General features: G+C 38.4%; 1 protein-coding gene across 3 annotated transcripts; it reads left to right on the top strand.

Annotated features, from left to right (window-relative positions):
* The first annotated feature begins 15,958 nt into the window (after window positions 1–15,958).
* Window positions 15,959–25,035, top strand: LOC101252045 (uncharacterized). 3 transcript variants are annotated; one of them, XM_004250598.5, is made up of 4 exons: window positions 15,963–16,191; window positions 16,326–16,450; window positions 23,243–23,385; window positions 24,136–25,035. In XM_004250598.5, exons 2-4 carry the CDS (start codon window positions 16,414–16,416, stop codon window positions 24,811–24,813), a joined length of 858 nt encoding a protein of 285 aa, XP_004250646.1. In that variant the 5' UTR covers window positions 15,963–16,191; window positions 16,326–16,413; the 3' UTR covers window positions 24,814–25,035. The 3 variants fall into 3 exon arrangements, with proteins under 3 accessions (XP_004250645.1, XP_004250646.1, XP_019066641.1); XM_004250597.5 differs by having other exon boundaries at window positions 15,959–16,450; XM_019211096.3 differs by having other exon boundaries at window positions 16,184–16,450; window positions 23,248–23,385.
* The last annotated feature ends 471 nt before the right edge of the window (window positions 25,036–25,506 follow it).

Raw genomic sequence — 25,506 nt, forward strand, 5'->3', positions numbered from 1 at the left:
CTTTTCCCTTCATTATTTGCGAGTGCGATAGCTTCTAACCTTTTAGACACATAATCAACCGCTACTAGAATGTACTTCATTCCTTGAGAACTCACAAAAAGGATCAAGAAGTCAATATCCCACACATCAATAACTCAATCAGAAGAATGGGATTTAAAGGGAGCTCTTGCTTTCTTGAAATGTCGCCATCTCTTTGGCATATATCACATGCCTTGGTAAACTCATGAGCATATTGATGAATAGTTGGACAATAGTAGCCACATTGTAATATTTTGTGAGCGGTCCGGATACCACTATGATGTCCACCTACGGGTGAAGAATGGCATGCCTCCAAAACACTCAACATCTTCACTTCTGGCATACAACGTCGAATAAGCCCATCGGCACAAGTCCTATACAAGTATGGCTCATCCCAAAAGAACTTTTTCACATCATACATGAAAATTTTACTTTGATGAAAGGACAAGTCCTGTCGGATAATATCGCTAGCCAGATAATTTGCAAAATCTTTGGACCATGGAATCAAGTCTTGAGAGACGGCCAATACATGCTCATCGGGGAAAGTATCATCAATTTCAGTTTTATCCCCCAATTCTCTCATTGCTTCATCTTCTAAACGGGACAAGTGATCAGCAACTTGATTTTCGGTCCCTTTTCTATCAATCACCTCAAAGTCAAATACTTGCAATAGTAATACCCAATGAATCAACCTCGATTTCGCAACATTTTTTGCCATCAAATATCTCAAAGCGGAATGATCAGTATGCACTATAACCCTAGTGCCAAGCAAATAGGAACAAAATTTCTCAAAAGCAAAGACTACTGCAAGGAGCTCTTGCTCAGTCATGGTGTAGTTCTTTTGGGCTTTATTTAGGACTTTACTAGCATAGTAAATGGGGTGAAGGATTTTGTCCCTTATTTTCCCAAACACCACACCAAGAGCAACCCCACTAGCATCACATATTACCTCAAATGACTTGATCCAATCCGGCGAAATGATGATAGGTGCAGACACCAAATTTTCTTTCAACTCACCAAATTCCTTAAGACATGATTCATCAAAATAAAATTTACACTCTTTCTCAAGCAACTTGCACAAAGGATGCGCAATTTTTGAAAAATCCTTGATGAACCTTTTGTAAAAACCTGCATGCCCAAGAAAGCTTCTCATACCTTTGATAGAGATAGATGGTCAAACTCTCTCTATTACCTCGACTTTTGCTAGATCAACCTCTATACCCTTCTCTGAAATGTGATGACCCAATACGATACCCTTTTTCACCATGAAGTGAAATTTTCCTCAATTTAGTACTAGATTGCAGTCTTCAAACCTCTTAATAACCTCAGACAAATGACTCAAACACCGCTCAAAGGAGTCACCAACCACAGAAAAATCATCCATAAACACCTCAATAGTGTCCTCCACTATATCGAAGAATATCGACATTATACATCTCTAAAATGTGGCGGGTACATTGCACAACATAAATGATATTCTCTTGAACGCAAAGGTCCCATACGGACAAGTAAAGGTGGTTTTCTCTTGATCTTTTGGTGCAATAGAAATCTAATTATACCCCGAATAACCATCAGGAAAACAGTACCACCCCTTTCCAGCAAGTCTATCTAACATCTGATCCATGAAAAGCATAGGAAAATGGTCTTTTTCAGTCAATGCATTTAATTTCCGGTAATCCATACACACCCTCCAACCAGTTACTTTTCTCATTGGAACAAGCTTATTTTTCTCATTGGGGACCACAGTCATTCCCCCTTTCTTAGGTACACACTGAACAGGGCATACCCAACTACTATCAATGATTGGAGATATCACTCCGGCGTCCAATCACTTAATAATTTCCTTCTTCACTACCTCTTGCATAGGTGGATTTAGACATATCTGATGCTCAATACTTGGCTGATGATTGGCATGATTTAGATTTTATGAGAACAAATACCGAGAAGGATCCCAATAATATCTGTAATAGTCCACCCAATAGCTCCTTTGAACCTCTTTAACACTTTCACCAAACTCTCAACTTGATGCACATTCAAATCTGATGTAATAATAACCGGAAAAGTATCATCTTTTCCCAAGAATACATACCTAAGATGAGGTGGTAGAGGCTTAAGTTCTAATTTTTGAGCCTTCTCAATAGACGGTTTCGTGGGTGGAGATTCGCAATGTTGCATATCTAACTCAAATTTCCTTGGTTTAAAATGAAAATAACCTCGATCAAATATCGCGACCAATGACTCATACTCATAAATTCCATCACTATCAAAATTCATGATCACTGCCGCCAATGCATCCACACCCAGATGCTCTTCAATTTGTACCTCAGAGGACTCTTCAACTCTGTACGATATAGCAGATACCGATTGAAGCTCACCACTCTGCCTCATTGACCTACAAATGTTAATGGTCACTTCTTCATTGTTCAACCAGAATTTCATCTGCCCCTTTTCCATATCAACTAGGGGCCTACCCGTAGCAAGGAATGACCTCCTAAGAATGATAGGTACCTAAAAATCGGCATCACAATCAATAATCACAAAATCGGCTAGAAATAGGAACGATTCCACTTTTACTAGCACATCGTGGAGTATACCAATGGGACTTTTTACCGTTCGATCGGCTATCAGTAGCCGGATCGCAGTGGGATTTGGGTTACCCAAACCCAACTTCTTTTAAATTGAGAGGGGCATGAGATTTATACTTTCCCCAAGATCACATAATGCTTTCGCAAAATATAACAACCGAATTGTACAAGGAATTGTGAAAGCACCCAGATTTTCTTTCTTTTGCACTAGAGATCTTGTAGCAATGGCACTACAATGTTGCATTCTATCGTCATCCTCAAAAGTGACTGATATTTTCATTGTAAATGAACTTGGCATAACCAGCCATTTGTTCAAGAGTTTCTACCAAAGGGACATTGATAGAATGTTGTTTCAGCATCATTACAAAACACCAATATTTAGTATCTTCAGTCTTTTTTACTAACCTTTGTGGGAAAGGAGGTGGTGATCTAGGCATGGGGTTCACCTTTTGGGGCACCTTAACATCTTTTACCATTTTATCTTCTAACTCACCACTAACCTCCACCACTGTATCATCATCTCTTATCACCTTTTCTACACCAGATGTCATAGGTGGGTCAATGGTTTGCTTACCACCCCGAGTAGTGATTGCCATACAATGCCCATCATTTTTTTAATTTTGGACAATGTTGCTAGGAAGATTGCCCGGTTTCCGTGTGTTTACAGTTGCAGACAATTGGGCCATTTGCAACTCAAGATGCTTAATCGAGATTGCATGAGTATCAACTTTCTGCCCTATACCTGCTAAGTCATTCCTTAACTCTTTAGTGTACTCATCACTAGCATCAAACCTCCTCATCATTTTTTGCATCATATCCTCAACTCGCGCCATACTACCTCAACCATCCCTAAAAGCAACTTCACGATTTTGAGGTAGAACATAGGGCCCACTCATATCATTTCTGTTACCATAGTTACCTCGGTTGAATTCATTGTCACGGTTGTAATTCCCATCTCGAACATAATGACCCTCGTGGTTATAATTACCATAGTTCTGACCTTGGTGTCAATTCTCCTTATTGGAGCCTTGGGCGATCGGTCAGAAACCCCCCCCCCCCGTCAAATCATTCACTGATAGGATTCCTTCTCATAGTAATATTCATCATTTGGCGGTGGTGGTTTAGACAAGTAGTTCACAACATTTACATTTTATACACCCCTTGCAACATGTTTCAACAACAACCAAAACTCAGTTCTCATCTAAGAAATCTCCTCACGAAGATCATCTGCATATGAGTAATGTGCGGATTGGACTGCGAAGGTGTTTCTCCCAGTATCTGACTTTCTAGTACTCCAAGATTTATTATTTCGGGAGATTTACTCTAACTTTTCAGCAATTTTGGCACAAGGACACTCCCCATAAGTACCACCTGCTATTGTATCCAACGTCGCTTTGTTATTATCATCTTGTCCCCGATAGAAATACTCTTTCAGAGACTCATTATCTACGCGGTGATTTGGAACACTTCGCAAGAATGAAGTGAACCTATCCCAAGAACTTTTAACTGACTCTCCCGGTAGTGCCACAAAGTTGTTCACTCTGTCTTTGTGGTTTAGATTCTTAGACACCGGGTAGTAGCGTGCTGAGAAAGCATCCCTCAGTTGATTCCATGTGAAGATTGAGTTATAGGGTAGCTCAGAAAACCAGATATCAGCCTCTCCTGTTAGTGAGAGAGGAAAAACTCTTAGCCCGATTACATCCATATTCAAATCGGGCCTCCCTACACAAGCATGTGAATCCTCAGAAGGTAGCCCTGAAAATAAACCTCTGGCAGTGAACATTTGCATCAGACTACTAGTTACCATAAAAGTGTGGACGTCTGGTAGAGAGGTCAAGACGAGTGGCCCATCAGAGTCTGCAATATTTTCATAGCCCCTATAGTACTCTTGAGGGCGTGGAGCGGGAGGTTGTCTCTGTATTTCACCTTCCCCATGAATATCAGGAAATACAGGGTCACGAGCATCGACCAATGGTGGCATTTGTGGGTCGACCTCATCACCTTGGATGCCCAAATCCTGATTCGTCTTCTTAAAGTACGCTCTAGTTTGGGGTCAGGTTCAATTACGGGTATTCCTCTACTTGTGTTTTGCATGTAAGAAAGTTAGACCTGCAGGAGACAAAAAAAATAGAAAAAGTAAAATTAGGAAAACATTGACTAAACTTCGGTAATAAGATTAAAGTTAATCTAAAAGCAACTTTCTCCAGCACCTGCGCCAAAATTTGATATGCTCAAATTTACTTCTCGAAAAAAAGTAAAAGTGGTCGCATCAAGTAAAGAACCCAACTAGTGAGGCTGGGATCGTTCCGATGAAGAAAATGGTTCAGACTTAACTTTATTTTATTATTACTTCTATTTAGTCAATTATTTTCCGAAAGCAAATAACTAAATGGGGCTTTGATTAATAAAAGCAATTAGCTATATTAAAGTAAACAAGTGACAGGTTCAGGTATTGGAGTTTAATCAAGTAATGAGAGTAACTAGGGCGTAAGTGTTCCCCACAAGCTCATAACTCAATAATTATTGCTATAACAATTCTTTCCTAGTATCTTGCATGCAAACTGATAAGTTAAGTATCTATAAATCCTTGGTCCGGCATCTAGAGAATCTCACTCCGCACCTTGTTTGGCTATGTGTGTTGCTTTACTAAATCTTATATTTACCTCATATTAAGCATCATATTCGATGTTTGACTATGTTGTAACATCATACCAACCGACACTTGCCTATTAGATAGTATACACTAAATCTATGTTGATAATTATTTTTCTATTATCTACCTCCTTGGTCCGACAAGTAGAAATAAGGCGAGTTATAACGTTGGTCATCCGTTAAAAAGACTTCTAAGCGAAAGAATTAGCAATATATGCAAGACACTATTCTATGATTGTTATTTTAGCTAGATTTTACCTTGTTATTTACCCATGGTTCCCACAACCCTAGTTATGGAGTTTAGTTACCCATGCTAATAATCACACAATTCATATTAATAATATAAGAATTGATGCACTTATTTTTATGAGAATGAAGAAAATCCATAAATTCACTTGAATAATTCACAAAAAACATCAGCAATTAATTCACATTTGGAATTTACATCCTTGCCTAATATTTCTTTAATCACTTGGAACTTAAAATAAAATCTCATTCCCCGGACTTACGTCTACTAGATCATGATGCGCACTACGTATAAAAAAAATACGAGGCATAACATCCTTCCCTCCTTACGAACATTCCTCCTCGAATGTTAAGTTAGCGTCTTACAAAAAACCAATTCCAACGAGGTCTCTCTAAAAGTTATACCTATCAACCTGCATTTCGTAACTTACAGATGCCTCACAGCTACATAATCTTATTATCTATCAATATAGTCAAGCTAAGAATTGAATTACCTGCAGGTACGGGGAACAAGTAAGGATACTTATTCTTCATTTCGTCTTCCGCTTCCCAAGTCATCTCCTCCCTAATGTTATTTTGCCACATTACTTTGACGGAAGCCACATCCTTAGTACGTAACCTTCTAACCTGGCGATCAAGTATAGCTACGGGTTTCTCCTTATATGACAACTCCTCTGTTACCTGAACATCATCTATGGGGAATACTCAAGAAGGATCACCAATACATTTACGTAGCATCGATACATGGAAGACTGGATGTACCGCCTCCAAATCAGATGGTAGATCCAACTCATAGGCAACCTTGCCTATCCTACGAACAATCTGATAAGGCCCAATGTATCTCGGACTGAGCTTCCCCTTCCTGCTGAATCTCATCACACCCCTCATGGGTGATACCTTCAAGAATACCCAGTCACCAATCTGAAACTCCAAATCTCGACGCCGATTATCTGCATATGACTTCTGTCGACTCTGGGCTGCTAATAATCTTTCTTGAATAAGCTTCACCTTGTCAACAGCTTATTGAATCACATCTGGGCCTATTAACTTAGTCTCGCCAACATCAAACCAACCAATAGGTGATCTACACTTCCTCCCATATAAGGCCTCGTACGGTGCCATCTGGATACTAGAATGGTAGCTATTGTTATAGGCAAACTCAATGAGCGGCAAGTGGTCATCCCAGCTACCTTTGAAGTCAATAATACACGCCCGCAACATATCTTCTAGTGTCTGAATAGTACGCTCAGCCTGCCCATCAGTCTGAGGGTGAAATGATATGCTAAGGTTCACCTGTGTCCTTAATTCCTTCTAAAACGATCTCCAAAAGTTGGCTGTAAATTGAGCTCCTCTGTCTGATATAATGGACGTGGGAACCCCATGAAGTCTCACTATCTCCCTGACATATAACCTCGCATAATCTTCAGCTGAATAAGTAGTCCTGACTGGAAGAAAATGGGCCGATTTCGTCAGCCTATCTACAATAACCCATATAGAGTCATACTTCCGTTGAGTGCGAGGTAAGCCTGTAATGAAGTCCATATTAATCATCTCCCATTTCCAAGTCGGGATCTCTATCTCCTGTAATAATCCACCAGGCTTTTGATGTTCGATCTTGACTTGTTGACAATTCGAGCACTAAGCAACAAACTCCGCTATGTCCTCTTTCATGCCATCCCACCAATATAAGCATCTGAGGTCATGATACATTTTCGTTGACCCTAGGTGAATAGAATAACGGGCAGAGTGTGCCTCTCCCATAACCTGCCATCGTAGCCCCACAGTATCGAGTACACATAATCTGCCTTCATATCGTAACACTCTGTCAGGTGTAACCTTAAATGGGGTCTTTTCCTTAAAGAGTTGCAACTCTGTACTGTGCCAGAATAGGGTCCTTATATTGGTGTCTCTTTACCTCATCTATGATTGAGGACTCAGCAACCTCTCGAATAGAAACTCCACTATCTTCTGAATTAGCTAGACGGACTCCAAGACTGGATAGCCGCTGAATCTCCCGAACCGTATCCCTCCTTTCTGGTTGTACATCTGTCAAGATACCCATGGACTTACGGCTAAGAGCATCTGCTACAACATTCGCTTTCCCTGGATGATATAAAATATCAACATCATAATCCTTTAGCAACTCTAACCACCGCCTCTGTCGTAAGTTCAGCTCCTTCTGTTTAAAGATATATTGGAGACTCTTATGATATGTATAGATGTCCACATGGACACCATATAAATAATGCCTCCATATCTTCAAGGCATGAACCACGACCGCTAACTCCAGATCGTGAGTAGGATAGTTCTTTTCATGCTTCCTAAGCTGTCGGGAGGCATAGGCTATAACTTTGCCATGCTGCATCAGTACACATCCTAGCCCAACACCCGAAGCATCACAATAAATAACATAGCCGTCTGGTCTCTCCGGAAGAGTTAGGACTGGAGCTGTAGTCAATTTGTCTTTCAATAGCTGGAAGCTTCCTCACAAGTATCAGTCCACTGGAACTTGGCTGCCTTTTGAATTAGCCTTGTCAAAGGCGCTGAAATTGAGGCAAACTTTTCTACGAATCTCCTGTAATATCCTGCTAACCCCAGAAAGCTGCGTACCTCATTAGGTGTCGTAGGTCTGGTCCAAGTCTTTACCGCCTCAATCTTGTGCGTGTCTACCCGAATACCATTAGCTCCAATAATATGCCCCAAGAATGCCACTAAAGTCAACCAGAACATGCACTTAGAAAATTTAGCATACAACTTCTGGTGCTGAAGCACCCTAAGTACCGTCCTTAAATGGTCTGCATGCTCCTCTTCTGAACGTGAATAGACCAGAATATCGTCTATAAATACAATAACAAACATATCAAGGAATGGATTAAATACTCAATTCATTAAATCCATGAACACTGCTGGAGCATTAGTCAGCCCAAAAGACAACACTCTAAACTCATAATGCTCATATCGGGTCCGGAATGCCGTCTTTGGAATATCTGCCTCCCTTACCCGCACCTGATGATAACCTCACCGCAAGTCTATCTTTGAAAAACACTTTGCACCCTGCAACTTGTCAAATAGATCGTCAATCCTTGGGAGGGGATACCTGTTCTTTATTGTTACTTTGTTCAGCTGCCTATAATCAATGCACATCCGCAGCGACCCATCCTTCTTCCTCACAAACAGTACCGGTGCTCCCCAAGGTGACGTACTAGGCCTGATGAAGACCTTTTCTAGCAAATCCCTCAATTGCTCTTTCAATTCTTTCAACTCAGCAGGTGCCATTCTATAAGGAGGTATAGATATAGGCTGGGTATCTGGCAGTACATCTATAGTAAACTCTATCTCCCGTTCTGGAGGAAGGCCTAAAAGTTCCTCGGGGAATACATCAGGAAATTCATTAACTATCGGGACTGATTGTAGAGTCGGTGCCTCTGCCGTTATGTCATGCACCCGAATCAGATGGTAAATATAGCATTTTCTAACCATCTTCCCGGCCTTGAGGTATAAAATGAACTTACCTTTCGGCGATACTGTACTTCCCTTCCACTCTATAATCGGTTCCCATGGAAATTGAAATCGAACTATCTTTCCTCTACAATCAACATTAGCATAACAAGCAGCCAACCAATCTATGCCCATGATAATATCAAACTCAATCATATTTAACTCTATTAGATCTGCTACGGTACGACGACTATATATAACTACTGAACAATTCCTATATACTCGCGTAGCTATGACAAAATCTCTTACAAGTGTAGCTACCTCAAATGGTTCTATCAACTCAGACTCTATTCCGATCCTACTAGCAACAAAGGAAGATATATATGATAAGGTGGAACCTGGGTCTATCAATGCATACACACTTCGGGAGAATAGTGATAATATACCTGTGATCACATTAGGTGACGCCTCCTGATCTTGCCTATTAGTCAAAGCATATATACGGTTCGAGGGACCGCTAGAACTGGAAGCTCCACCAATCCTCTACCATGGCCTGCTGGCGCCTGAATACCCTGCCCCGTAGGGGGCATAGCCACAGAAGAAGATGAACCAGCAATGGATCCTGTAGGCTGTGCCATACCACCTGCACTACCTCTAAGGTGACACTCCCTCATAGTATGGCCCTGACGGCTGCAAGAAAAACACGCACCTGTAGCCCAACGACATTCCCCAGGATGGGACTTACCACAGCGAGAACACCGAGGCAAAGGTGGCCTCGACTGGCTCAAACCCGTGCCTATCTGTGACCCTGACGCCCTAGAGCTCTGACCAGCTTCCGAATATCCCATACGATCGAACCCCCTACCCATGAAATGTGGGGGTGCACTCTGTGCTGGCTGGGAAGAAAATCTAACATGCTGCTGAGACTGCCCGCTTCGAAACTCGTCAGGATAACCTGCTGATCTAGCCTCTTATGCTGGCCTCTATTATAATCTCTATCTGGCTGACGTCCCCGGTGCCGATCCTCTACCCCCTGTGCATATGCCTGCACCCGAGCAATGTCTCACTGCCATACAACCGTCAATCAGATAACAATCCAATCCCATCACATAACGATGTACCCTGTCTGCCATATCAGCCACAATAGTTGGCGCATGCGTAGCCAATGAATCAAACTCGAGGCTATACTCTCGAACGCTCCTGCCATTTTGCTTCAAACGCAAGAATCTATCAACTCTAGCTCGCTTCATCTCTGGAGGCAGGAAGTGGCCCTGGAAAGCCTCCACAAATTCATCCCATACAGCTGGAGGAGCACCCTCACCCCTAGATAGCTCCCAAGACTCATACCAATTAATAGCTACATCCCGCAAACGATACGTAGCCAACTCAACAGACTCGATCTCCGAAGCCTTGATTATCCTCAATGTACGCTGCATCTGAAGAATAAACTTTTGCAGATCATCTTGGGGCCTTGACCCAAAGAACTCTGGAGGATTACAACTTAAGAAGTCACGAGCCCTTAAGCTATCAGATCTGTCCGCATGATCAACTCCTAGTCCATGACTGCGAGCCTGATCTGCCACTAATCTAGTCAGCAATTGAGCCGCATCTCTCATGGCCCTATTCTCCGCCCCTGACTGAGGAGCTGGAGGTTCAGGTGTTGGGGCCTCGGGGGCTGGTGGTGTCCCCCGAACTGGAGCTGCTACTGCTCTAAGCTCCTCTGGCGGTGGCGGTGTAGCAGAGCTCTCCGACTGGAGCATAATACCAGGCATAGACTTGGCGCGGGCCCTAGTAACTCTCCGGGTCTGACTAGTACCTTCTGGTACTGATTTTCCCTTCTGGGCGGCTGTCGCTTTCTTTGGAGGCATAGCTGAAAACACACGGATTCGTTAGAGAGGGATTATCCTGTTAATATAGCTCTATCGCACGATCTAGAATAAGAAGAAAGAATGACATCCTAAATGTCCTGTAGCTTCCTGTTTATAGATGTGGTGCACAACACACCGATAAATAAGACTCTACTAGACACGGTCTGTAGACACTTCCGAGGAAGAACCGCTTTGATACCACTCTTTGTCACGACCCAACCCGGTGGGCCATGACTAGTGCCCGTTTTAGACACCCACATACAAACCTGCTAAGTATAAGCAACTGAAACTAAGACAATATGGAATTTAATCAAATCAAGCCAACCCCAACGTCATATATATATAAAGAGGACCTGTCTCATAAGGAGTCATAACCATTCAACCATAACAGCATACGCGAGCCGACAAGGCCGCCACTATTCAAAGCATAACAACATACATAAGCCGACAAGGCTGCCACTACACAATACACAATGATGTACGCAGCCGACAAGGCTGCCCCTATACAAGCGGACATCCCAAACAAACCATGTCCAGACCATTATCAAAAACATATATGTACAACTCACATAATGTCCACAGACCTCTAAGAGTACAGTAGTGAAACTCGACGGGACAGGGCCCCACCATACCCATAGACGAGCAAAAGACTACACAAGAAGTTATGTACCAAAACGACTGGGCTCCGGAACAGTGGAGCTCTCCCAATCACCAGAGTAGATATCCTAGGCGGGAGGATCACCGAACTGTGCGTCTACACCTGCGGGCATGAAACGCAGCCCCCCGAGGAAAGGGGGGTCAGTACGGACAATGTACTGAGTATGTAAAGCATAAGGTAAAGATGACAGGATACCAATATGGCAAGTCGAAACAAAATATCGCTACACATATACTCTTTTAAGTGAAAATCATGCATATATTTAACATATAAGGTGCCCAGCTTCCCTAGTAAGGGCTCGGCAAAATAATCATCACGTCATCTCCGTCATCATCATCATCATGACCATCCTCATCACCAATCATATATATAATATACATACCCGGCCCTCTAGTGAGGAACTCGGTGACATATGCAAAAACTCCGCACGAACATTATTCGGCCCGGGACTCGGTGAAATGATAAATGACTCTATGCACGAGCAGAATATTTTGAGCAATCATATGCAATTAAAATCATTTCTTATAACTCAATATAACAATCAACGTGAACCAGCAAGGAGTATTACCAAAGATTAATGTTTTATCAAGATTATGAACCTTTAATACGATATGGAAACGTAAAATCTCAATGACTCTAAGAAGCACTACCGTAGATATTAGAGATCACCATAGCCTTAGACATAGCCGATATATAGTGGAATAATTGTGGAAGCAAAAATATACGCCAGCTAGACGCTCTAGAGGTAAGTATCAAACCTGTCCGTTATTCGCTTAGTTTTAAAAAGGCATGCCAAACAAAGAAAGAAGGGACAGTGTTACATACCGTATAATCGGGCCGCACGTCCAATATTTACTGCTCAAGCTATTAATATATAACAAGCAACAATCGGTCCGCAATTAGATAAACATCGCGCTTTACTTTCTTGTAAGCTAACTAATAATCTAACGAAAATTCGGCAGCACTTCCCCTATTTTTCTTACTTCGTCCCAATACGACAACAACCCAAATTATCCACAGCAATACCAATAACACATATAACCCAACGAATCATATTAAACAGCCCCCTCCCTAAAATAGTTCCATCTCGGCAACCATAGCAGCGAAGCAACGACACACCGAGCGATAACTCGTTTTATAATTCGCAACACATCTACCTTATGGTATTCAACCTTTGGAGTATATACTCATAATCACATTTAACATATACATAATGCCAAAACAGAATTTTCCCGCAGTTTGCTTTAATCAAAACAGCCCAAGCACCAACACGACACCACTAATAATCCAATTATGGTTTCCGTTCATACTTAGTACATTCAATAACTAAAACAAACTTCCTAAGCTACTGGTCACGCCCCCTTCTTAAAATTATTGGATAATTAACAAAGGTATTCTAAATAATTAACACACCAAACAAGGAGATTACTAACCAAATTATTTGGAGCTGCTGGCCAAGAGTTGCAGGGTTGGTTTCTCCATTTCCATGGCTGCCTAAAACAAGTGGTGAAGAAGAAGATGATATGCAGCAATGCATTTCACCACTTTATTTAGCATAGAGTGTATTTCTCCACCTCATTTAATGGTATGAAGTGGAGGCAGCCCCCCTCTACACCTGTCCACTAAGGCCAGCTCATAATCTGATCTTTTTAATTTTTGCCTTGAGTGTTGGGGCCCACTGGATTAAATATTAATCAGCCACCAATTATGAGTGGTGGGGCCCACTGGATTAAATTAATCCTAATCAGCCACTAATTAATCCCTCACTTAAAGTTAATGGCACCTACATTAGCCAAATCATACTAAATATCACATTTGGAATTAACATCCTTGCCTAATATTTCTTTAATCACTTGGAACTCAAAATAAAATCTCATTCCCCGGACTTACGTCTACTAGATCATGATGCGCACTACGTATAAAAAAAATACGAGGCATAACATCCTTCCCCCCAAAATCAAGAGTTCAATACTTAAACAAGAGAACTAAAAAATATCCAAAAGTCTAACCCGAAAAACGAGGTTTTTTGAACTATTTATAATAAAATAAAACCTAATAAAAGAAGGACTCTATTTATGGAAAATTTGTTCAAAATGCGTCTGAATCGACGATCCATGCGACGGAGCGTCATGGATAAGACGGACCATCGTGGGCTCTGTCATTCCACACTTGGCATAATTTTCTGCTTCTTTATTCATCAACTTTTTGTTACCCTCAACGGACAGATATGGCGGACCGTTGCAAGCACGACGGTCGGTCGAGGGGTTCTGTTCCACAACACTTACAAACATTTTGAAATTGGGTACTGAAACTACTCTCTTACAACCACGACGAATATGCAGGATGGATTGTCATGGATATGACGGTCCGTCATGAGCTTACGTAGTCTCACACTTGTTCAGACTTTCCCAACTTCCTTCAGCAACCATTTTCTTCTCACTATGGTGCCACCTACGAACCAACAGTCACGACGGACCGTCGTGGGCTCCGTAGGTGGTCACTTCTGCAATTTTTGTTCAAATCCTCCGCGTTCTTCTTTGGACAAATTTTATGCAAATAACGAGAAACCTACATAAAAAATCAATACAAAAAGGCTTTAGGCACACACTAAACTTAAGGGAATGACATTAAAAGTACCGTGAAACCACGGTACATCAGGGTATTGCATTTTCAACCCCTCGTCAAGATGGTGGCGTAGAAATATCATAGCTTTTACACATTCTTGAATGAATGTCTTGTTATCATCTTTGATGGTTCCTACCAGACCCATTGCATCCAGGAGGATTTCAGTATCTAGTATCTAGGATGAGCATCCTTTGCTCGATATATCCAAGACAACAAATTCAAGTTTAGAAGTATTAGCATTTTTTTTTAGAAAAATTAAAATTGTTACCCTTTTTACCTATTTAAAGTAGCTCAAGTTGGCAAAGTCTCGTGCTAATAACGTGTTATAAAATAACTTGCTAACAAACTAATATTAATAAACTTAATTAATAAGAAGAACAAACAAAGAGAGCATAATATATATTCCTTCCGTTTCATGAAGAGTGATCTAGTTTGACTTGGCACGGAGTTTAAAAAAGTAAATAAGACTTTTGATCATGTGGAACTAAATTAAAGTTATGTCAAATGTACAAAATTATCCTTTAATCTTGTGGTTTTAAACATGCCACGTGAAAAAATTGTTACAAAAAAAGAGGTCATTCTTTTTTAAACAGACTAATAAAAAATAAGGTCATTCTCCTTTAAAGTGAGCGAGTATTAAACTTTTCTTATATCTTCTTGTGTGAGTGAAAACGATGATTATTTATAGCCAATGTAAAAATATAAACGAACACTTGACCATTGAGAAGCTATCCACTTGGCCAAGTGATCACACCTCAAAAATTGGTGGCTCCACATGACATCATTTTGGTATGGTAAGTGATTACACTTAAAGGGTGGTCCACATGACATCCATTTAGTTTTACAACATCCATCTTTTTATCTATAAATTTTCTTTTATTTTTAATATTAAGGTCTGATCGTTAATATTTTTATCATTAGAAAAAATAGATATCACTGAATTAAGAAAAAATAAAGTGCCACAAATAAATATTATGAATTCAAAATAATGATGATTAGGCCGGTCTTCCCCTTTTCTAGTTTTATAACAAAAGAGATGAAATTTGTTTGAGAAGAAAAAAAGCTTTACATGACGTTAGCGTTTGGCCATACATTTTCAAATATTATTGGTAGATATTATTTGGGTAAAAATTTGTGCGAAATTTCACCATGTGTTTGGTCATAATATTTTGAAAATATATTTCACTTTTTTTTTAAAAAAAAATATGATTTATACTCATAAGTTTTAAAAACTATCAAAACTATTTATAAGTTTGTATCAAAAGTCAATTGGATTTTTATTGCAACAAATAACAAGGAGTGTCCATCACAGTAGAGTAAAGTGATAGTTTAGAGTGAGTGCAACAAACATCATTCCATACATCGTGAAGTAGAGAAAACACATGATTTATCACCGTGAGACCATTGTTCATCATTTTCATCAATAATCATATTATCACTTTCATATTCACTAAATATTTTATCACTATTTTGGTGTTCACATAAAAAAATTATGTAATACAATGTAAATACTATTATAGATGATATTTTTGTAAAAGATAAAAGTTTGCTGTAAAATTTCAATTTTCAAAAGATCTCAAATAATAAGATTTGATCAAAATACTAGAAAAAAATTAGGATTTGAAATATTTGTCATCAATAATGAAAAATTGTATAAACAAACAGTATATATCAAATTGTATGAACAAACACTATATGACAAATTTTTTCCGAAATATAATTTAGAAAATCAATGGCAAAGGTTTATGTTGTGTTGTATAAAGTGAATAATAATATTAATAAAATATCTGGTTGTGGGGGCCACCCAATTCATGGATGATCCGATCCACCCACCCATCCCAGAAAAAACCCAAAATGATGACTATCATATCATACTATAATTTTCACCTCAAACCCTTTGGTTGATAATCAAATCAAATCCCCTCTTTATCAATTCGGTTTTAAATTGGCATATTCTTCCCCCAAGTTCTGTGATTTTCTTGTCTTTGTCCTCTCCCTCTACATATACTTTTTCCATCCTTTCATTGTTAACGTCCTGATTATCTCCAAGAACCCATTTCAGTTCCACTCGAAATCTACCAAAAATAGTGAAGAGGAAAAGGTAAAAAAAAATAAATCATTTTCTTGCTCTCATATCATGGATCTTTGGTCTGTACATGTTAAGAACACCAATCTGCTAATCAGAAATTCAATTTCTGACAAGCACTTTGTTTCTGGCCATTTGAAAAATGTCAGAGTTGACAATTGGAAGGTGTTTGAGATCAGAGTACCTAAAAGACGGGCTTTTTCTGGTTCTGGTTATCACTCTTTACTTGTTAAAGCTATGGGTAAGAAGAACTCCGACAATTCCTCTTCTTCAGGTATTTCTATTTAAAGTTCATGCCTTTTCTTAAATGTATCACCTTCTTCATTAATTGCTATTCCTTTTAATTTTGTATTTTAATATTAAGTGAACTTGTAATGAGAAATATGATGTGCATTTGGGTTACTGAAAGATTCCACTTTCATTTGTCACTTTCTAATTTCCTTTGCCCTTCATTTTCGTGTTATCTCTAAACTGGCAGATTCTCTTGTAGTTCAAGACTTTTGGATTTGGAATTGGAATTTTGTGCTTAGATTAATAAATGATTTCCTCCTTGTATTGTTGGTTCACCTGTTTTAGTACAAGTACTTGTTGATTGATGTGATGATCCGTTTCTAATTGTTGTGGTAGTTCAGCAAAAAACTGTGTTTTACTTATAAGAATAATGAGAATTTTAGAAACCAATTGTTTTTGTTACATTATATGCTAGAATTTGATGTGAGAATCATGATGAACCTTTTGCTTTCAACTCTTTCTTGGAAAAAGTTGTGAAAAGAAACATGGAGGAAATGTGTCAAATTTATACTCTGGAAAAGAAAAATGACTGCGGGGACATTACTTGAGAACATATTTGAGCCAGCTTTCTTGTATCTGGGGCTGGAGAAGAAATGAGACTTATTTTATTGGAGAAGAGGCACACACCAACAACTTTTACCAGACTATTCATTACAAAATATAAAAATATATAAGAACTTCTCTTCTTTTCTTTGTAATTTTTGTGAAAAGCCAAGAATTTGATGTGAAAGATTGGATGAGCCATATGCTTTTGATTCGTCCTTCGGAAACATAGTGGAAGTGTTTCCTGATCTCTCTGTAAGAGAAAACAATCTTTGTAAGAGTCTCTGAGTCAGTGTTGTGGAATGTGATTGCCTCGTCCCCAATGGCAAGAGACGAGGCAAACCTTCATCACCTATTAGCTATGTGGTGCTACCATCTTCAAAAGGCGACACCATGGGGACAATGGTGAGAAAGGTGTCGCCTTTTATATTTTCTTAACAAAAAAAGCGATCGGTTCTGGGTTTTAAATGTTAATAGGTAATTTTGTGGTTATCTTTCCAAATTTGTGCGGTTGCACTCGTAGACTGTGACTGTGACTCCAACCAAATCGACTTGACTAGACTTCTCAGGCGACGAGCCAATCTTTTCCGGCTATGAAACCAATACGAATTTCTTCTTTTCTTCTTCTAATTTTTTCTTTTTTTCTTCTTCAGATTTTTTTCTTCCTCTGTTTATTTTTCCTTCTTTTTCTTCGCACTTCAGAGTGTCTTCTACCTTTGATTTTTCTCATTATTTTGACTTTTGTTCCATCTTTTTCTCATTCAAGTTCTAGTTTTTGTATCTACTATCTATTTTGAACTGAAATATTTGCTAAATGTTATTGTTAGTGAGTTTTTGATTATTTATATATGCAATCAAATTTTTTAATATTTTGGTGTTAATTGGTGTCGCAATTCTAAAAGGTGAGCCGCTTGCCTCACCTTGTTGCGAGGCGAACCCTTGTCGCCTTTCTCCGTCCAAAATACTGCTCTAAGACAGCAAACTTATATCTAGGGTTGAGAAAAATGGGACTACTATTATCATTGTAAGAGGCACAAGCTGAGAACTTTATTAATAACAAAAAACATTGTTCGTTCAGTTGTAAACTTCCTGCTATGAATTCACCCTTTCTTTTATCGTTGATTGTGGTGTCCGCGCCAACTTGCGTTCACCTCGACTAATTTATGAGATACCTGCCATTTTCCACTAGCAACAAGCAACAAGCAACCTGTAACTCTTATTCCAAGGTTAGGACAGATGAGAAGAATCACTAAGTGTTTTTTTCTTTGTTGGGATTTGAACTTAACACTTCACGGCTCTCAAGTCTCAACCACTTTATTGGCTACTACGTCATACCCTTGGGTGCTACGAATTTTCCTTCATATCAAATGCATATCATCAATAATCAGCACAAATGCATATCTAACACCACATAGACCACATATCTCAACTTCCCCACCTTCTCATGGGAGAAAGTCATTAAACCTAGTTAGCATAAATTTGGATCACGTGGAGTATTGCTTTTATGTAATGTGTTTGAGACAATTCACATTTGGGTATTCAAATATGATTAAGTGCTTGGCTTCTATTTTCCACGTGTTCTGCTCTTGCGCTTGAATGTTATGAGTTGGTTGCTTTCTAATGAATGCTAATATCATGGAAGTAAATTCAATTTGAAGCCTTGTATTGACAAGACCTAGTAGTGAGTTGATAATGTCTCAATTGGGTGTATGATGTTAGATCTAGGTATGCGGTCTTATTGAAGCACTTTATTTCATTTGATTTACTCATACTTATTCCAAAGCATTGGATCCGGATCCATTATTCCTTCAGTGGAAACTATTGTTAGTTATTCTCCAGCTAAGGTCTTATGGGAGGTTGAGAAAAACATGTACCATTTGCCAAAATCACATTTTAATTGGGTACATTTCTCTTTTTTCTATAGTACCTTAATAAGGAAAATGCAAATTTTAGTTTGTAAGAAAATTCTATTTCTTAAATCAATAAGAAGGTAGTTCTATCTATCAGAACCTGCACCAAGAAAATGCAGCATGTGTACAGTTTTGGAACTCTCAGCATCCCATATAAATGCAGGGAGCTTAGGAAATCTTAATAGTCTATGACATATACATTCATTCCTTTACACCAAAGAGCAAACAAATGCAGACATTTGTATTTAATTTTATGAACAGGTTTTTCCTTCCTTCAAAAGATCTTGTGTTTCTCTTCCACCAAATAACCCAAATATTGCCAGCTGGAATGGTACAGAACAATCTTCTGATCTCTCTGTTAATTTTTCTTCCTTGGCAGCTTAGTAACAACTCCTCAACTGTCTTAGCATCAGCAGCAGATTCCCTAAATGCTTAGAAACATATTCCAGATCTGTCTTATTGTTTTGCAGTGGATCAGAATGCAGTTGATACCTTCTGCCTCTGATTCACACACAAAACACCTACTGTGATCTAAAATATCTTTTTTTGTGAATCAGATTGAGTCAAGCAGGTACTTTTTTTCTTCTTCTTGTGATTGTATGAAGGCGGGCTAGACTTGTTTGGGATTGCGACAAAGTTGCTGTTATTATTATTAGATTTATAGGAGACCTGGCTGAAGAGTTGACTTTAGACACAGTTAAGAGATTAAATGTTAACTTTCTCAAAAAAAAAAAGACATAATTAAAAGAGATTATTTTGTATTGGAGTGCGGTGGGATAAAGTATCAAACACCTGTTGTCTGATGACTTACGGAATGTTTCAGTTGCCTATAAATAGGTAGATAAACTGAAGCCTATGATGATTAGTATTGAAAGCTCAGAAGAGCAAATCTAAAGCAATGATAGGTCAAGGCAATCTAATAGGAGGCTACAGACAATTGGAACCTTGTCATTGAACCTAGGTTGCAAAACCATTTACAGTATCTGAGAAGTAATGAGTCATGCAAGCATCTCTCCTTGGAGCCTCGTGTAAAAGTTGTTTAGCTGGTTCCCATTGTTGAGGCTGCGTGTCGCATAAGAATGCTGTTTCCATGTTTTATTGCACTGAGAGAAAACTTTTTTGTACATGTCTTTTATTCAATAGCTTTACCATCTTTTTTTTAATAAAATAGCATGTACTAATCAAAAAATAGATGGAGAAAGCAGTTCAAATGGCAGCACTACTAAATTTATGGAAAGCATGTGGAGAAGGTATCACTCCCTCTGTGCCAATGTTGGCCTACCCTGCTGACTTGGCTGCCAAACTAGAACATATCTGTGGCGTCTTGTTGACCTTAGGGGTTGATGGGAAGGTGCCCTTATAACCTAATGGCATCCAGTGCAAAGAATCTTGGTTTACCTACCTTGGCTTCCTATTGGTCACTTAGTCTTGACTTGGACCCTTTCATGTTACCATCTATTAAAACATTGGGTTGGTTAGATAGGGTTTATGTGTTGGTCTTGGGTTAGACTAAGAAAATTTATGTTCATTTATGATAGAACATTATAGTTTTTATGCAGGAAGTTTTCTTGTGTTGATTCCGGATCCACCTATTTAACGTTTTGATGGATGCTCTGTCTTGTTTGTAATTGTTTATGTTGCTTGACAAAATTTCCGAGAAAATGACCAAAATAGTCCTTGATGTATAGGGGTTGAAGTATTTTGATCCTTCATATATATCACCTTATTAAAATAGTCCTTCAAGTATAGGAAAAGATGATCATTTTGGTCCATTACCCTAAAACTAACCATTAAACTAAAAGGTGTTGTTAGATTTAACGGCGGGTTCCACAATATTGACACCTACCCTTCTCTCTCAAATCTTCTTTCTTCACCCAATTCTTCTTCACTGATAAAAGAAAGTCCATTCTTCTTTCCATTAACAAAATCCGACTCACAAATTAAAGTCTCTTCAAATTTCTAAGTAACATGTTTTAAAATTCTATTTTTCACCTTTGTCTCGTTCAAATTTTACTTTATATATGAAAAGTGGAATTAAAACAATCTATCAATTTCGTAAGGAAAAATCAAGAAAGCTATATCCTTCCCCCTTTTTAAGGAACTTAATGTGTTAACACAAACATTCTCTTACTCAGTTACAAAGAACTCTGAAGTGATCCTTCAATAAGAAACTGTGACTAAAGCTTGGAAAGAACTGATTTATGGCAATCTTCTTAGGGGAACTAATAAAGTGTTGTATTTTGTTTTCATCCGTATCGATGGTCTCATCTTTTTTTGTATTATTTTTGTAAGTATGAAAGCGCAAACTATAGAGATTGTTTCGTAGAGGTAGATGGAGATAAGAAGTGAGTGTAGCGGGACTTATTTTACTTGTAAGAATATGGAAGGTGGTAGATTGAAGATGAAGAATAGAGAAGAAGACTGACATGTGTCAATATTGTGGGACCTACTGTTAAATTTAACCACACTTCTTATCGTAATGGTTAGTTTTAGGGCAAAAGACCAAAATGAACATGTTTTATTATACTTAAAGGACTATTTTGATAAGGTGATATATATGAAGGATCAAATTGCTTAAACCCCTATACATTAAGGACTATTTTGATCATTTTCTCCAGAATTTCCTCTCCTTTTACTTTGCGAGTCCCATTTAGTATCTAGACATAAGTCCATAACATGTTTATATGACCAAGTGCGAACATTGATTTTCCTTCTAGCGACTGTTCAAAGCAATATATAAGGTGAAATTACTGAGTCATACAACATTAAGAGTCTTTTTGACGATTCACTTGGCTTGTGCCTTGTTGCTGTCTAATTTATTCCTCAGCTAACCTTTATGATGACTTGGCTACAAGCTTTGGTTAAACTTTGAACAACTTTTCTGTTCAAAACCTATTGATGTAAACACTGAAAATATCTTTTAGACCACAATGCCGTTTCCCATTAAAGAATTGATTACTCTTATTTAGTCTAAGATAATTTCATATTGTTTCTCGTAGTTATCTAAGTTTTTGTAGTTAGGATATTCTGTTATGGAGCAGCATCAAATTTTAAACAACAGGATATATTTTTATCCCGTATTATGATTTTGTTTGCCTCATGAGGGATTGCCTTTTTTCAGTTAGCAAGCACTAACTTGTTCTCAGACTTCAACACTAATTTACCTGACTCAGTGATGCTAGGATACATAAATCTTGTTGAATGAATGTATAACGACTACATATTGGAACCTATCAGTTTTCACAAAATAAAGTTGTCAGGCTTGTGCAGTAGGCATGAATAGTACCAACATATTGTGTGAATGGAATATTGGCAGAGTAATTTAGATAATCTGTTGTACTCAATTATACTTTTTGTTATACAATTTTCGTTCATGCTTAGATGATCATTGGTTGGTACAATAGATGTAGTGATGATGGTGGGTTAACCAATAAACATCATTCTGGGATTATTTTTTGAGTGGTTGTAGCAAGTGTGAATGCACCAATTTATCAAAGGTGGTGTTATACTTTCACATGATTGATTTTGGATAAACAAATGCTTACACTTCTCTCAAAAATTGATTTTGTATAAACAATAAAACTCCACTTCATATTTCCAAATCTCACAATAAAAAATGAGAATCTCAATTTTTAGGAAAATCATAATAGAGGTTATAGTAAATGTTATGACATAAAAAATTATTCACACTTAATTGGTTATAAAAATGGGACTACACTAGTGGCCGTTTTCCTTGATGGGATCTAATATCAGCTTGAGATGTGAAAAAGATTGCTAGGAAACGTTTTCCAATTCTGTCTATTGTCAGTTCGGTAGATTGATGTAACAGTTGCAAGCATATTGTATGTTACTTCTCTGGTTTTGGCAAAATGATGGAGTCACAGTACACCAATCTCTCCTATGACCTGAAACTATTTTTTATCAAACAAAGAAAGGGGGAGGTGGGAAGAAGAGATACAAGGGAAGGGGGAAGGAGGGAAGAAGAAATGCAAGGGGAAGGGGTTGGCCAGTAGGAAGGAAGGAGTGATTAGTAGTGCCCATTTTTCGCAATTTACGTTCGTATGCCATTATGATTCTCTCATAATGATTAATGATAACTTGATCAGTCGTTGACACAATGACACACCTTGCACTTAAGCAAGTGTGTACGTGTCAAGGTATAACTGATATTTCTTCCTTCCCCTACAGTGATGGATTGTTAGATTGTAATTTTTTTCCCTAATTGATGCTTCTCATAGTATTTTTATGAATACATTAGATTTAATAGCATCTTGATTAGGCATAGCTTGTTGTTCCTTTCTCTAATGTGGATTATACTGAAGGGAAGGGCCCAGAAGAAGATAACTTAAAAGGGAGCAACCCATCTCCTGAAAACGATAGCTCAAAAAATACTGGATCTCCAAAAGCTCATCAGAAGCCCTTGGACTGGAGGGAATTCCGAGCATCTCTTTACATTCAGGAGCTGGTATGGTTTATGGATTACTTCCGCAAGTGTGTAAATCATCTTATAATCTGATAAGTCACCTCACTTTCCTTTTCACATGATGATATTACATGTTGATAATCATTTCTTAATGTGTGTCAATGACATGATTCACCATGTCTTTTTTTTGAGGTGTTGTTGATCAACTCTAGAATACTTCTACAACAACATACCCTGTGTAATCTCACAAGTGGGGTCTGGGGAGAGTACCTCTGAGTTCCTAAAATTTTGTCTCCCTTTTACAAATGGCGTAACATTTTGCTAGATTGCACAGTTTTATTTTTTTTGGGATAACCTTGGCGTCCGGGCCAGCTCGTGCTACCTCGACTAATTCTATGGGGTACTTGCTACATCCACCAGCACAGGTAAAGGATAACTCTGTCCACCATGGCTTGGACAAATGGTAGGAAATCACCTAGTATATTTGCCTTCACCACTGATGGTGTTTGTGATTTGTTCAACAAAGTAAACATGTGGGAATGAGTTATAGGTCCTACCTAGGATAAACTTTTTAGTTCCTGTGATTTTCTTCCCTAGGATTCACATGATGTCATTCTTTTAAGGAGTGCTATGTGCTTGCATTCTTCTGAGCATATCATTTAGGCATTTATCTATTTTTTCTTTTTGTTTTATATATCAAAATCTTCTCTCTCAGAGCTTGTCAAATCATAATTTAAATATACTAAAACTTGCATATAAAGAATAGGGTTTCTTCTAACACTGTTACAACAGGCGATAAATGCAGTCTCTGACACTCAAAAGCAAGAGGGAACAAGTTTTGGTCCTGAAGCCCTTCCCCTGAAGTGGGCGCATCCAATTTCAGCACCTGAGAACGGCTGTGTTCTAGTTGCCACTGAAAAGCTCGACGGAGTTCATACTTTTGAAAGAAAAGTAATTTTTCTCCTCAGATCTGGAAATAGGCACCCACAAGAGGGTCCATTTGGTGTAGTCATAAACCGGCCACTAGGCAAAAAGATCATTGACATGAAACCCACAAATGTTGACCTGGCAACAACCTTTGCTGATTGTTCCTTGCACTTCGGTGGGCCCCTTGAGGCAACTATGTTTTTACTAAAAACAGGGGCTGGTTCGGGGCTACCTAGGTTTGAAGAGGTGATTCCTGGAGTGTGTTTTGGAGCTCGGAACAGTTTGGAACAAGCATCTGCATTGGTAAACAAAGGGGTGCTTAAATCTCATGATTTCAGATTCTTTGTTGGCTATGCGGGGTGGCAGCTTGACCAGTTGAGGGAAGAGATTGAATCTGGCTATTGGTATGTTGCCTCTTGTAGTGCAAATCTGATTTTTGCAGGTTCGCAAACTTCGTCATCAGAGAGTTTGTGGGTAGAAATATTACAGCTGATGGGTGGTCAGTATTCTGAATTAAGTCGGAAGCCTAAGCAAGACATATAACTTCTCAATGGTCACTTTACTGTCAAAACCGAGCATATTCAGTTTGTGTGAAGGCAAATGTACATAATGGTGGCACAGGTCCCTAATCTAGTAGAGTTATCGTTTTCCCATTTCTGCATCTCTCTTAGACCTTTGTAATAAGTTAGAATATGATAAATTTATGTAAAAGATCATCTTTGGAGGGTCCTAGTATTATTAATTTAACCTGGCATTGCTTCACTATTTCTTGTTTTGGTATGTTTTTTTGTGCAAACATGTTTTGGTTCATGTTGTAGGTCTCCATCCCTCAACAACTTACCTCTCTCCACAAAGAGTAAAGTAACTTTCACATATAACAAACATAAAATTCATAATTGTATGCTATAACAAAGCTTACATAATTGCGTTTCATTAGCAAACATATATATGTATATAATTTGCTATACACATATAATTAAAGCAAATTGTACAAAACAAAGTATATAAAACGAGAAAGTGAAAGAAATTTGAGCAGAGACTTGTATTAAATGAAGTATATAAAATGAATTGTATATTATAAGTGTATAGAATGATTATATACAATTTGGATTTGTATGAAACGAGAAAGGGAGAAAGGCAAAAGAGACTTGGGCAGGGAATATACAATTGAATCGAATCATATAAAACAAGAAAGAGAGCAATTAATTATAATTTGAATTTATATAAAACGAGAAA

The sequence above is a fragment of the Solanum lycopersicum genome, chromosome 11 (genome assembly GCF_036512215.1).
Source record: "Solanum lycopersicum chromosome 11, SLM_r2.1".
Taxonomy (NCBI): domain Eukaryota; kingdom Viridiplantae; phylum Streptophyta; class Magnoliopsida; order Solanales; family Solanaceae; genus Solanum; species Solanum lycopersicum.

Excerpts from the sequence above, each read along its gene's own strand:
- LOC101252045 (XM_004250597.5), top strand. The coding sequence starts at position 16,228 with ATGGATCTTTGGTCTGTACATGTTAAGAACACCAATCTGCTAATCAGA. Across the intron at positions 16,451-23,242 it reads CGACAATTCCTCTTCTTCAG|GGAAGGGCCCAGAAGAAGAT; the intron begins GTATTTCTATTT and ends ATTATACTGAAG. Across the intron at positions 23,386-24,135 it reads CTCTTTACATTCAGGAGCTG|GCGATAAATGCAGTCTCTGA; the intron begins GTATGGTTTATG and ends CTGTTACAACAG.